Source organism: Malania oleifera, chromosome 9 (genome assembly GCF_029873635.1).
Source record: "Malania oleifera isolate guangnan ecotype guangnan chromosome 9, ASM2987363v1, whole genome shotgun sequence".
Taxonomy (NCBI): Eukaryota; Viridiplantae; Streptophyta; class Magnoliopsida; order Santalales; family Ximeniaceae; genus Malania; species Malania oleifera.
In genome coordinates this window covers 13,219,443-13,234,263 of record NC_080425.1, presented here as the reverse complement: position 1 = coordinate 13,234,263, position 14,821 = coordinate 13,219,443, and the positions used below count along the sequence as shown (strand labels likewise).

At 36.8% G+C, this 14,821-nt stretch overlaps 1 protein-coding gene across 1 annotated transcript; it reads right to left on the bottom strand.

Annotated features, from left to right (window-relative positions):
- Positions 1 to 704: 704 nt before the first annotated feature.
- Positions 705 to 13,083, bottom strand: LOC131164888 (lysine-specific demethylase JMJ13). Its single transcript, XM_058122422.1, has 11 exons — positions 12,579 to 13,083; positions 10,543 to 10,927; positions 8,889 to 9,045; positions 8,587 to 8,806; positions 6,883 to 6,936; positions 6,709 to 6,788; positions 6,343 to 6,620; positions 5,787 to 6,182; positions 5,258 to 5,673; positions 4,824 to 5,102; positions 705 to 1,587 (listed from the first exon to the last, which is right to left on the bottom strand). The coding sequence occupies exons 1-11, from the start codon at positions 12,579 to 12,581 to the stop codon at positions 1,252 to 1,254; spliced, it is 2,604 nt and encodes an 867-aa protein (XP_057978405.1). The 5' UTR covers positions 12,582 to 13,083; the 3' UTR covers positions 705 to 1,251.
- Positions 13,084 to 14,821: the final 1,738 nt, after the last annotated feature.

Here is a 14,821-nt window from a genome sequence, read left to right as displayed (position 1 = left end):
ACAAAAGGACACCCTACCCCACCATAAGTGGTCCTTGGTCTAGTCTAGTCCTTCAGTGCAGCTTGCTATGCAACATGAGAAGCCCAGACCAGTAATGAAACCAAGCAACCCCACTCTCTACGAAAAAAAAAAAGGAAAGCTATTTCCCACTTGACTTGCCTTGGCCCGGCTTACCAGTGTTGGGTCTGAGATCCATCTTCTGTCAATGCTAATGCTAATGCCTAATGCCAATGCCAACGCCAGCCCCAACAATCCAACACTTTGGGCTTGTCATGCCTATAATAATAATAATTTCATATTACAGCAACGGCCCATGCTGTCTGCTGGGCACCCAGGGCCCAATGCTGCCTTTACGCACACCAATTGCAGTTGCCAACAGTTGCTTTCTGAAAACTCCCTCCTTTAGAGTGATTGATTATTTGTATTGTACGCCTTTCTAGTTAAAAGTTCAAACCCCCATCTGGGGCCTCACATTGAGATGGTTTCGTTGCATTGCCTTCTACAGAACATCTATAATTAGATGAATCCATCCATCTCAATCTCACGTAGCCTGTCAGATTCCATTCCACACTGGTTCTGCATAAACTTTGTGCTTTCAGCATTGACACCAGATGAAAGAAGAGGGTGGGGGAAATTGTAATGTCGTATGTAGTGAGAAGCCAATGATTTCCACAAGAACGAGAGAAATGAGACCAGAATAAGTATGCTGAAGGGAAAAAAAGGGCATTTTTTTCTCCACATTTTATTCAAGTAGTCCAAGGTACAAAGAACCCCATTTGCTACAGAAAAGAATAAAGAACCCTAATAAGGGGGAAGCAGCAGTCTGAACTACATATGGGGGAAGGAGGTAATATTCCACCTTCCTGACAAGAAATGATCAAAATGATAAAACAACAAATTTACATGGTTATGTCACTAACCAAAAACCTATTTCTGCTTGCAGGAAGGTTCTCCTGCCAAAGACAGAAAAACACCCCGGCTTGAGAACCCCAAGACTTACCACCAATCATGCAAATCGCCCCAATTTGAGGCCTGCACAAAGAATATAAATTTTTTATCCTCCTAACTTGGGTTAATTTCTGTTGCTGCTTCCAAGAATCAATTTTTTCCTAGTTTCCCTGTCGTTAGAACCCCATTAGAGAAAACAAGTTAGCAAAGTCAGGCTCCTGATGATGCTCCAGAGAAAGGTCAACCAGATTTTCTCGTTGGCCTCTGGCAATCTAATCTTCAATCTAACCTGCACTCTGACCCTTAAAATGATGGGCCTCTGACCTTAAGGCGCTTCGGCCCAATCTCTATCGACGGTGGTTCTCTCGTCTTTACCAAGTTGTGCTGAAACCTATCCTCTCTATGGTGTTCTCTCTGTTGATGCACTGCTTCCTCAGTGTTCATCTTTTTGAATTTAGTGGAGACGGGAGCAGCAGCTCCTCTAGTGAGCCTATCCTTCATTGCACGATCTGGAGCTTCTTTGGGACAAATAGCATCCCGGCTAAAACAATGATATTCTTCATCAGATATGCAGCACTCTGGCGGAGACAATTGTCCAGATCTTCCCCCAGGTTGGAGTTTTTTCAATCGCCTACGAGCCTGAGAGCAGTACAACAACTCAGAACATTTTTTGAGGGGCAAAAATTTAAAGGCAATCATTAGTGTAGAAAATAAGTATTTAGATCCACTAGAATTAAACTACACTGGATTGAATTATGTAACTAATATTTCTTAAAAAAAGGATATATATATATATATATATATATATGGGGAAAAAAATCCACTTAAATTGAAGAATCTAAAACAGTAAAACTCATAAGACAATAGTTTTTACAAGCAACATTTTCAGCATGCTAACTATTTGATTCTACAATTTCTGTGCAATGAAAAATAGAATGGAAAATGTAAATAAGCATATCTTTTTGTTTACATGGTTATCATGCTTTAGAATACAAGAAGGGAAATAAATTTGTTTCTTCAACCTTTCATGGAGTTGAGCAGACCATGTGATGGAGAACCAGCAGCAGCAGGAAAGAACAGAAATGAGGAAGGAACAAAACAGAGGTGAGAGACAGAATTAGAAGAGGGATAAGAGAAGGAAGAAGAAGAAGTTTAACCAACAATTAATCTTAATTTATTTTTCTTCTTGCTTCTCCTGGAGACCTGTGTGTGGTCATCACCTGATTCATTCTTATGGTCTAACCAAATTTTCCTCTCCAAATTCTTTTCCATATTTTAATAACATTCAAGGATCTAATTTCATTTTTCACCCTCTCAGCTATGCCACTTTAAACCAGTTGACCTGCAAGCTATTTCCCTAATAATTTTTCGATAAACACAATCCAATTAGGTTCAGATTAAGCTCCAGCCCAGAACATCCAAACCCGGACCGAATTTATATTAATTTATTTTACTCAATGCCTTAGATATAACTGTTATATTGTAACACATTATTTTTTGGAGGAAAAAATAAACTAGCACATCCCCACCCCCCAAAGGTTTTAAAAATTATACTAAACACCATTGTCAGGGATGCTATAGCACATAGTGACCTTTAATGTCTCAGATAACGCCATTGTTTTATGCTCTACTTCGCCTGTTAGGGATGGCACCACAATCAAGCTCCAGACTAACTAGAGAATGGTAAACCATATTGTGAGGGGGGCTGAGTTTTTTATATTTTTTTTCTCAAGACCATGTTAAATTTTCTCTTTTTCGTTTTCTTTTTTGTTCCACCTCCTATTTCTTTTCACTAATACGTGTTTGGGCAATTGGAACTATAGAAATTGAGCTTTATTTGACTTGATATTGGACACAGTGCCTTGATCTTCCCAATTATTAGGTTTCACAACTGTGAAGGAAGGGCAATTTAATTTCCTGAAAATAGATTCCTGACATCAAACCATTTTGAAATGAGTTATTAACCCTTGACTAATATAAGGGATCTTTATGTCACTCATGCTCATAAATAAGAGGTGCAATGTCATTTTCAAAATCCCAGGCAAGCAGGCTGTCACAATTGAATACCCTCAAGGAGTGCAGAGGATTTTGCCCTTCTTTATGTGTGAAATATATACCAGTGGGTCAGTCCTCACTTGAGAACAAATAACTCAAATTAGAGGTCACACAATTTTACGAAGCTGCTGTCTTCTGTGTAAGAGTCTAGCCAAATATTCGAAGTCATCACTTATGCCGCTCCTTGCCCAGGAATGGCCCAAAAGACAAAAGTCATTGACATGACTATGCAGTACGCAGGCCTAAAGCATGTCTCCAGTTTCCACAGCCAAGTGAAGGATGAATTTTTTTATGACAACGTTACTTAAAAGGAGGTTTGACCAATGTGGTCAGTGAGTGTTACAACATGTTGAAGCCCTCAATAAATGCATATATTGCAAAAGGGCATATCATATCCAACCATTTGGAGTTCTCACTTACTAGATACCTAATTTAGGACTAAATGAATCAAGGACAGCCAGCAGAATCATAAACCAACCCACACCAATCCTCTAATGAAAAGCTGGAAACATACAGAATAAATCCATCAGAATGACAACTATCAACACATTAACCAAATATTTTATTAAGAAATGATAAAGATAAAATGGAAATGAGAAAAATATTGGTAACACATTTTGCAGACTTCAGCTCCAAAAAGACTAAAATGACTCAAAAAACCCTAAATAAACACTAGCTAATCAAAGGCCATAAAAAATAGAAATTTTTTGTAAAGGAATTTGATAAAATATTGTTCAAAACTGAATTCATCTTTTAAGCCAATGCAAAGTCAAAATTAGAATAAGAAAACACATCCCGAGAATCAACTTTCAATTAATAAATAAATAAAAAGGCTACCCTGTGGAACATGTTCTAATGGAACCTAATTGGTTTCATAGGCATATTTAAGGACAACCTTAAAAAATCTTTCAACAGATGCCTACTCCTCCAAGACTAGAATAGACAATACTGTCACCCCATGGTACAAGCCATAGGGACTAGAAGAATCAGAAAGCGATACATTATCATAACATATTCACTTTCCAGGACCGCTTAAAATGCATAGGTATACCATAATTGTCAAGAAGCGATATCCATTTTATAGCATTGGACATTCACAATTTGATTTTCCTATTGGAATACAGTGCATAGAACTGCATTAAACCAGTATTCCAATTTGGTTTTTCCATGACGGATACATAGTTTACAGTCAGCAGAGCACAACTGCACTGCATTACATCTCCAAAACAGTAGATTTTTCATCAAGTGGAACAAAATTGATCATCATAATTATATCAAATTTCTTTTTTTTTTCTTGAGACAGCCATGGCAGATGCGGAGATGCCTATATCCAAGTCTCTGACTTCAGAAACTAATTCTACATCTGTTTTAGAGATGTAATGCAGTGCAGTTGTGCTCCACTGACAGTAACATGAGAGAGCATGATGCAAATTATTTTAACAAGTCATCAGAAGTGGGCTTTCATGTTTCAGCAAGTTGGAACCACCAAAATAAAGTTGAAACAGCCCTAAAGAAGGGAGAGGGAAGGCTGTGCCCAGAGTACATCGTATTAGACAAGTGAAGCCATAGGGAAAAGAACCCCCAGAAAAATGTGGAAAAAGAGGACATTTTTCTTTTAAAGAGCCTGACTGAAACTCCTTAAACTTCTCAATCATTTGTTACATTTCAAGTTGGGCATAATTTATCACTTTATCCCAACTTCATGGTTTTTAAGCACCAAGCAATAGTATGCTACCAATGGAAAACAACAGCTTCAATAATTAGTTTATTGTAATTCATTTCTAATATCATAATAAGAAATTCAGTTAGGAGCACCATACCTGCTGTTCAACATGCTTTGAAGACACAGCAGTGTTCAGATTTCTTCTCTCCACTTTCACAGAACGACGCTTAACCCTGAATATCTCTGAATCAGAGCTATCACTGTATTGATCCATGATGGGCTTGATCTCCGATCCATTTTGATTGCCTTGAAGGGCATTCAAACATTTCTCGTACGAAATAGAAGATAGAGAAGATCCGCATGTTGTGTGAGATACTTCATCAGAATACTTTGAAGAAACAAGATTGCCTATATTAAAGTTAGCATGCACCTGTACCTGCTCAGAAAATATGGAAAGTAAGAATTGTGCTTCAGTTCACCCACAATTTATGATACTCGTTCTACTCCAGTGCACGATGAAATTAATTAAAATATGACAAATAAAATGGGCTTTTAAAGTTTATACAATTTAATTTATGTATTTGATCTTACATTGTTAGGCAAGGAAGAGCTTTCAACTGGCTCCAAGAAGGAACAAAAAGTCAATGCAGCGGAAGAAAAGGAAGCATCAGACACTTCAGTTCTAGAATTTTCTCTAGTACTGCCAAGTGTTGACTGATTGCTTGAATTGCACTTTAGCTGCCGTAACTTATCCTGGGAAGTAGTGACAACCGCAGAGTTCAGTGTAAAGCTTATCTCACAGTAAGGAATGTATCTGTCCTCTTCAGCATTCGGCAACAAATTTGAGAGCCCAAATAAATCATCACCGCATTTAATATGCTCTTGAATCTCCTGTAATATTCCATCTTCCTTCTCAAATTTCTTCGCTGCAGCTTCCATGTCTGCAATATCCTCCCTCAAGAAGAGAACGCAACTGCTCCCACATGAGAAGTCAAGAGACTCGATTTCTGTAATTGTCAATCAGGATTACAAAACCCCGTCAAAAGGATTCACAATATCAAAGTAAAAAACACATCGCTAAAAAATTCATTTCAAGTAAGATATTGAGCTAACACAATACCATGGCGAAGGCACACAGGATGCAAGGAACAATTGCAGTTTAGATATGCCACATAACAATCACGTTTGCATATACTGCAGAGAATTGTTCCATGAGAATATAGAGAAACGCCTGTGCATGCCCTTGATTTCATTACAAACCACCGAGCAAGGTGCTGAAATCGCATCAGGTTAACAAAAGAAACCTTAATGCAATGATGAGAGGGCAAGTCCGAAAATGAATAATCTGGATCTTCTAGTTCTGAACTCATGTGAAGAAGCATTGCTTCCTTACAAAGGAGTTCCTCATGTGGAAGGAGAGGCATCCTGTTAAGAAGCGCATAACGTCGGCTAGCAACTGCCCCCAGCGGGAACCAATCACCAATTGCAAAGTTTACTGCCTCGCCACAATTGAAACCTAAAGTTTACAAGGAAAAAGGTAAAAAAAATAATAATAATAAATTACTTTTACAGTATGATTATACAAATGGGAAAAAAATGTAAAATTATTCCATAAAACAACTACTAAATAGTCCTTAAGTAGTGTGCAATACATAGGACAAAAATGTTGTACTTACCATGACTAAATCCAGCATGATATGCTCTAGGGAAGGTGATTATAAATTCCCCTGGCTTTTGCACAGCCTTGTAGACAGGCACATCATGCTCTAAAAGAATGTTTGGAGGAAACAAAGTTGTTTTGCCCAAAAGCACATCAAAAGCTCCATCTTCTCCATCAGTAGCAAGAATATCTTGGGTATACACATGCTTACGAACAACCTTCTCAAATTCCAATGCAGCATGACCAGGAATGCCATACCAAGTTTTTGATGCCCCACAGTGATGATAATTAATACTGCCAGTGGATAAAAGGTTATAAATAAATTTCCCCTCAGCACATAACCAATTAAATATTGTTAGGTACATTAAATACTAAACTATACCTATACAAGTAATGATCTTCTACGTGCCAGGCAAACATACTGAACAGCATTCCAATGTAAAGCATGGGCTCAGTTACTCCCTGAACAACATTCCATTGTTATGTTAGTCAGAAGAGAAGCAATGGATAGACTAGAATTGAACAGAAGGAAGAAATATAATAGTTGTCTCAGTACCGGAATTGCTGTTTCCAGAAGGCGCAATATAGAATTTGATAACCGAGAAAGTCTCTGAAATCACAAAAGGAAAATAAATAAAAAGGAATTAGATAAATTGAAAATGAGGCATGAAGATTCAATTGCATTATGAAAAATTGCTAAATAGAAACAACTTAAAAGCTAAACTATGCAGCACCAATACTTCTACAAGGCTGTCATATCCCCGTCATGTCCATCTCTCAGTCACTCTTACAACACATATCTCACACTTCAAAAATGTGCCAACAAATTTAAAGTATATTTTTAATGTCAGACACTTATTTGCCACTTATTAGACACATACTTTTTCAACAGGCTTTAGACATATAATGGCAAACTGCCAAACAACTTCCTCTGTTTCATAAAAAAACTATAATTACTATTTTAAAAAACTACTGAAATGTTGGGAAATGTTGTGTTCTTGTAAAATTGTCAAAGTTTATAATGAAAAAGTGTATATTGAGAATGTTTATAAAATAAAAAATAAATAGGAAGATGCACAATTATTTAGATTAAATATTTTAAATACAGATCATCGAAGGGGAGCTTAGGCGCAATGGTAAGGTTGTCGCTCTGTGACCTGGAGATCACAGGTTCGAGGCATGGAAACAACCTCTTACAAAAATGTAAGGTAAGGCTGTGTACTATAGACTCATTATGGTCTGCCCCTTCCCCGGACCCTGCACACGCAGGAGCTTTGTGCACCGGGCTGCCATTTTTATTTTAAATACAGATCATCCATAAAAAATAAAAATTCAATATTTATCATAAATGAACTATTAAATATCTACAATATAATTATTAATTAGAATGTCCCTCCTATGTCATGTCCTGTACATTTAGGGTTTGCAGTCCCCATATCTGTATTGTGTTGTTCCCGTGACTAGTGTTGGTGTCCATGCTTCAAGATGATGCCAAAGGGTGAGGATTTTTCCTTTTCTTTGAAGGGGCAGATAGAAATGTTTTGAAAAGGAGGGTAAAAAGAAGAAAGAATAAAAAGAAAAATGCAGGAATAGAGAGAGAGAAAAGAGAAAGAGGCAGATGGATAGGTAATATGCAGGAAATTACGTAAGTATATATTGATAGGAGGGGCCCAACTCTAATACCCCACCACCACCACCACTGCAAATGCCCACCTAAATACAGGTTTGCTCTTGTGAGGAACCAAACCAAGACGTTCAAGTTGACAGCTCACCCTTATCTCTAGGATACCCCATGAGGGGGCATGTTATCCAGGAAAACATTGCAGGCTTGTAGGACAAAAGCAGTCATAAATGAAAAAGAAAATAAATCATGGCCAGGAGCCAATGAGATACAAAACTCTACATGTCCAATTAGGTCGGACCCCCTTTAACTCCTACAGTGTCACTGTTATGGAAACAGTAAACACACTAGAGAGTAAAGACATCTTTTTCACCACAAAGTAAAAAATTAAATAAAAAATACTAGCGGTAAGGAGTGTGCAAGAATGCACTATTTTCCAAAAGAATAGCAACAGCAGAGTGTGAAAGCTAGAAAAATATGATTCTCCGATTCACACAATTGTAAAAGGGACAAAGGCCTCCCGATACAATCAATTAAATAAAACTCTTATAATTTTTTTATTTTTCACATATTCATATTAAGCATAAAAACTTCTGTCAAACAAAGCACAGAGGGAAAAAACAGTGGTGGGATAAGCACCTTTAAATTCCATTTGCTTAGTCCAAGTTGATCACTGGGAGAAGATGAAAAGGCACTACCATCAACATCACATGCATATTCAACGGATTCTGTCTTTCCACAAGCTATTTCGTGCCAAAATTCTTTTTCCAAATATGTAGCAGGAAGACATCCAGAACTGCAATACCTTCGGGAGAAAACTTTGTTCGCCATTTTCTCAAAATCACGAAATGTGTAGTTTCTGAAAAATCAAGCTCATAATCAAATACTAAGAAAAGATTAAGAGAAAATTTTGATATCTCAAAGAAAACAAAACAAATCACCTTCCGCTCATAAAAAAGGTGACTTTGTCATCAGTATCCCACTCAGCAAGACGGAGAGGCTGTACTCTAGTTGTGAATTTAAATCCTACTTTCTCCTTCATTAACACAACCCCAGCAGGAACAGTAGCACTCAACGGCAATATAATCTTGCAAATACCTGACAATATTAAGACCATAAATATCAAATAAAAAATTTTAATCGCTAGAGATGTATCTCTCTCATTGTGGAATGTAATAAAATTATTTTCTTTTAACTAAGTTTGAAATGAACTCAGGTTGGACATGTAACCTATCTGAAAATGTATATGAATGGAGTCTACAGTACTACTAGGAAACACTTTTGTTGTGCAACTGAAATTAACAATTTACACTTACATAAAATGCAATGAAATTTCAACAATTTGAATTGCTCACATCTAACAGGAAATTCAATTTATATGCCACATTAGTAGCCAAAACCAGCCCACTATTAAAAGTTAAAACTGCTTAGTAACTTCCACAATTCCCTCCCCTTCTTTCAGACTTTCGTTCTCTCTCTCTATCTTTTCCCTCAAAAGGACTCATGTCATGAGCACGACAACATGTGCCCAAAATCTGTCTTAAAAGAAACTTTGGTCAACAACATACAGAAAGGGCATTGGTTTGTATATTTAATTTATTATGATAGAAGCTATAATTAGTGCTAGCCATGGCAGCACAAATCGAATGCTCTACAGTTTTTGATAGGCAAGGGCAAGAGTTTTCAGTAGTCATGGGAAGGAATGTGGGAGTTTAAAAAAAAAAAAAAAGGAAAACATAAATTTCTACAGTTGTCTGTAAATTTGTCAATTTACTAACAAATCAATCAATTGAAAATTTTATTTTAAATATGAAATGTGGGAGGAAAAGGCCCTTTTTGAAATAACACAGGGAAAAATGAATATCCAAACCAGCCTCTCTTTTTCCTTCTATCAATAGTAGCGATTAGTTTGCATGTTTTACAAGTCCTATATTTAGAAAGAATGTCAGAAAATTCCCCCTGTATGGCATGGGCCTGCAGCTATTATATGAGTAGTGCATGTTTAAATTTTACTAGAAGACACCAGATAATGTAAGACAACAGGATTTTAAGTACTTATTTATAGGATACAGCAATGAAAGAGATGTGAAACAACTAATGCAGTCTTCCCTTTTTCTTGTAGTACTACTAAAAGCACATAAACCATTCGGTTAACAGGATTGTTAAGGCCACACTAGGAAACTGGGGCGGAGCCGGGGGGTTTTCTCCCTTATGGCAAGGTGTAGAAAGGGCATTAACAACTGGGCTCACTAGCTCAATACCTGAATGCATATATGATGCCATTCAATTCAAGCACAACATGTAAGAACCCAGAACCCAGAACCAACTTCAGTCAACCATTCCAAAACTTTTCTCATACCTCATAGCATATCCTATTTTGTGACTCTTCACTCTTTTTTCTTTCAGTTTCTTCCCCAATCAAAAACAGTGCAATAGTTTTCTTCAATTAATTTAAAGCATTTATGTGTGTACCAAAAGGTATGATAAAAATAAAATTGATTAATTTATTTTAATAATTTTGAAATGCAGAAAGCGAAATAGCAGCAGAAGAATAATTTCAATTCACTGCAGGCAAACATTTGGAAGGGACATTACCATATCTTGAGGCTTCAGGAGCTATCTTTTGTAGATAAACCAAAGGATCCTCAAACTCCTCCTTTGTTGGGTGGTATACAGGACACTCTGGAATTTTTTCAGTCCATTCTAGATCCGTCATGTCAAACTTGTCAACCTTGCGCTTTGAAAAGGCATCCTTCCCATTCAAAATGCCACAAGATCCAGAATATGAATCTGAATTATTCTGTAATCTTATACCACACGATGCTGAAGCTCTTAAAGCATCTCCTCCACTTCTGTTCATCGTGCTTGTGACATATGCACTATCATTCACAGTTACTGAATTCATTCGTTGAAGCCTTTTACGCTTCAAAAATTCTAACCCATTTTTAGCCTCTCTGGACAAACAAACCCTTCCTTCCACCTGTTCAAAACCAACATATAAAACCCAAATTAGCAAATTTATAACAGGAACTGATGCCTAAGAAATAAAAGTACAAATTTCCTTTTGATTGTTCCATTTAACCAAAATGGATAGGCAAAACCTGAAATAGCATTGATTTAAAGGAGGAGGAGAAGCAAAATCCTTAAGTTACTACTAAGAAATATGTGATTTGAATAGCCTATTGAAATGAGTTCACAAAAAATGACAAGGTATTTAGGCACAACAGCATAATATAATATAAATAAAAGTCTAAAAAAAATTTACATAAATTTCCAGAAAATCACTGCAGAGTCTACAGATTAAACTGCAACATTAACCAAAAAATGTTTTACTCACAAATAACAACAAATGAGTGTCAACTAAGAAAAAGCAACTGCCATAACACATCATATCAAATGTGCCAGCGCATTCAGGTGCTCAAGAAAATGAACATCAAATTCACACAAACCCAACCATGAGATGATGAGATGAAACACAAATCTTTTTCAACACTTTGCTAACTGAAACCATAAACTTTTATACACCAAAAGTGCAACAGTGTATGACCATTTCAGCCTCCAAAACATAAAATGGCAATTAATGCCATCTAGAATGAGTGCATAACACTCACAAATTCTGATACGCTAGCAGCTCAAAGCAATCAAGCTGTAAATGAGCCTAAACAATATATATCATCTCATTCCTGATAAAAATTCCCATCTAAAAATTTCAGATTGGATGCAAACAACCCAATTCAACAAGGGTATCACACTCAAATGCATCAGCATAACCCAAATGTATCTTGTATGGACATTGATCTTCCCTACCACAAATTATTCAATTGAAACCCTGCTTTTAAACAAACATGTCCAACCAACCTACAAATGTAACAAGGCCAATCACAATCAAATTAAACCGTCTCTTTTTGAGGAAAATTAAACCATCTCATTGTTGACCAGTTCACCAAAGTCTTATAAAAAAAAATTTAAAAGAAAAGAAAACCTTACAAGAGGACCTTCACAATTGTAAACACATCATTAAAGCAGAGATATTAGTCAAATACTGAATAAACAAATGTAAAAATTATAAGTGATTAATTATATGACTTATCATCCAAAAAAAATACATGCCTCTTTTGAGTAAAAATAAACATGTTAATTCTTATAATGTCTTAGCCTGAACCGAAAAATAAAGCAATTTGATAAATAAATTTTTTATAATTACCAAAAAAAAAAATGGTCCGTTTTATAAAAAATAATAAGTGCTTGATAAAATTGAGGGTACAATTTCTAACATAGTAGGGCGGGGGGGAAGACAGATAGCTTAGGAACGATATTTTCAAAACATAATTGAGAGTCTTTCAACGGGACAGATCGAATGACCAGACGAGGACAATTCCAATTCCAATTCAAAATGAAATAGGGGGAAAACTCACATACATAATGAAAAAAAAAAGTACGAAAAAAAATATTAATCTCAGGCGAGAAATACCCTTAATGATACCCAAGATCCAAACAATCCAAAAAAAGAAAAACGATTGAAAATTTTATACATGAACCTTTTAATAAAAATCAAGAAAAGCAATACAACATTGATGGGAAATGAGGAAGAAGAAGAAAAGAAAAAGAATCGAAGGCTTCAAATCACACACCATGTCATTCCGAGTTCTTCCTCTGTACGTCTCCGTCCTCTCACGCCTCGCGGAACCAAAAACGCCACAAAAAACAACCGGAAAAACCTTTCACCTAACCCTAGATCACGATCTCCTCCATAAACGACCCGCAACAGGACTTCAGGTTCGCCACATTCTCGCGAACCAGGACGAAAACGAACAAACCGCGCCGGAACCGGTAGCACGCAAAGATCCACACCGCTCTTCAACCGGCTCACGGAACCAACGCGGAAACGCGAATAAAATCAATGAGATAAAGAAGAGCAGGCTCACGGCGAGATTCAGATGGGCAGTAACCGGACAATACAGCGGTATTCCGGCGGGGAAAGGAGGTTTTCCGGCGGAAGGGAAGGAGAGAGAACAGTAGACGAAATCCAGAGGACCGGCTTTAGAAACCCGAAAAAGAAGAGAGAGAGGATAATTTATAGTTTTATACTCTTTAAAAAAATTATTTCTTTAAAGGGCAAGAAAACGAGTGTAAAATGAATATTTATTTTCTTAATTTTTTTAATTAAGAGAAAGGAAAGAAGAAGTGTGAAGGAAAGTGGTGGTTGTTTGGTGGTTCAACCAAACGCTGCCGTCCAAAACGCGTTTTTCTTCTCGCGTTTCGCCAGTCACCGTTTTCCCCATTATGACCATACTGCTATAAAAATATTTATTTTACATCGATGGGCAACGTAGAGGGGTGACAATACTGGCTATCCGGAGGGTTTTTTGGTCAATTCGTATGACGGCGTCATCAAAGAGCTCCGCTTCGCGTTCAAAGGATGGAATTTTCGAGTGTATGTACGTGCGCTGTTCATTTCTAGAGTCAACTAAATCCCACCGTACGTCTTTTAAATCTCTTTTTTTGGACGGCTAGATAATGACTCGCACACGGAATCTGGAATCTCCGTCGCAATGTACTTCGGAGGTAAAACTGCTGCTGCCCAACAGATTATTTTCGCCTACCTTACGGTTAGTTAGAGTTGTTGTCCGAAAAGACGATATTGCCCACGGTTGCTCGCATTCGGTAGTGTGATTAAGAAGGGCATTTTCGGCATTAAGAGTCCCCTATCCACGAAAATGCCAGTGAACAAAATGGGTTAAGGAACTGAGTCGCGACCAGAAAGAGGGAATCGTGAGGCGACGCGTGGTGGAGATGAGGTCAGAAAAGTACACGTGGCAGGAGGAGATGACAGGAGTTGTGGAAATTTGTATGCAGGCATAGGTTACTGTAGCAGTGTCGAGTCCGGCGGAAGCGCGACACTTGCCAGAACGGAAATAGCTGGCGGTTACAGCAGGTATCACGCCCACTGTGACCGGCCAGCTTTTCGGTTTCACGAGGCGGAACAGGCCCACAGATTCACCGTTGGGGCCGGTATCCGGTATCCCGTATTTATCTAAACGCCCATTGGTTGGTTGTTCTTTTTTAAAATTTAATTATTTAATATATGTTTGCTTTTGTTACGCGGAGGTTGGTCTAATGATTAGCTTTCAACAGTCAGCGAAAACGAAGCTTTGAAGGGATATGTGAGTGTGCGTGTAATGGGTCTTTGGCGGCTCGGCTAAGCACGCTACAGTTTCAGGTCAAAATTCCAACTGGTCGTTGGCTACTTGGCTCTGCCGCCCGGCTGCGCTCAGCATAACTTGGCTTGGCTTGGCTTGAGCCGGCTTCTATTACTCTACCGTTTTATTTAATTATTTATTTATTTATTTTTGTCATTATCCGGTTTTGACTAATGTCTAAAGGCTCTATTTTTATTTGAAATACTACAATTTTTTTCATTATTAATATAAAATTGTGTGAATTTAAATAAAATTAGAAAATTAATTCATGTTGCAAAAAGAATTTTAAAGTAAATTTAAATAATTAATTACTTTAAGTAAATTAAAATTATTTATGCTACTTAATTTAATAAAATTAAATTAAATTTTTAAAGTCAAATATTAAAGAAATAAGAAATGTGAGCTATCTTCTATTTTCTTATTTAAATTGTTTATTTCTTTTAACTAAACTAATCTAAGGTACATGAATTTTCTCGTGATCAAATATAGCATAATAATTACAATATTTTTTAATGATTACGGCAATTATTAAGTATGGTGAAAGAAATAATCATAATGATGATAAAGGAAAATAAATTAAAAAATGGTGACTGTAATATTAATGTTTATGAAATAAAGAGAGGAAAAAAAACAAAACTCTAGAAGATCTACAAGTCATATTTATTATAATTTTT

Coding starts and splice junctions, on each gene's coding strand:
- LOC131164888 (XM_058122422.1), bottom strand. Junction 6,937..8,586: donor TAAGCAAATGGAATTTAAAG/GTGCTTATCCCA, acceptor TTGTGATTTCAG/AGACTTTCTCGGTTATCAAA. Junction 5,674..5,786: donor TCCTGTGTGCCTTCGCCATG/GTATTGTGTTAG, acceptor TGACAATTACAG/AAATCGAGTCTCTTGACTTC.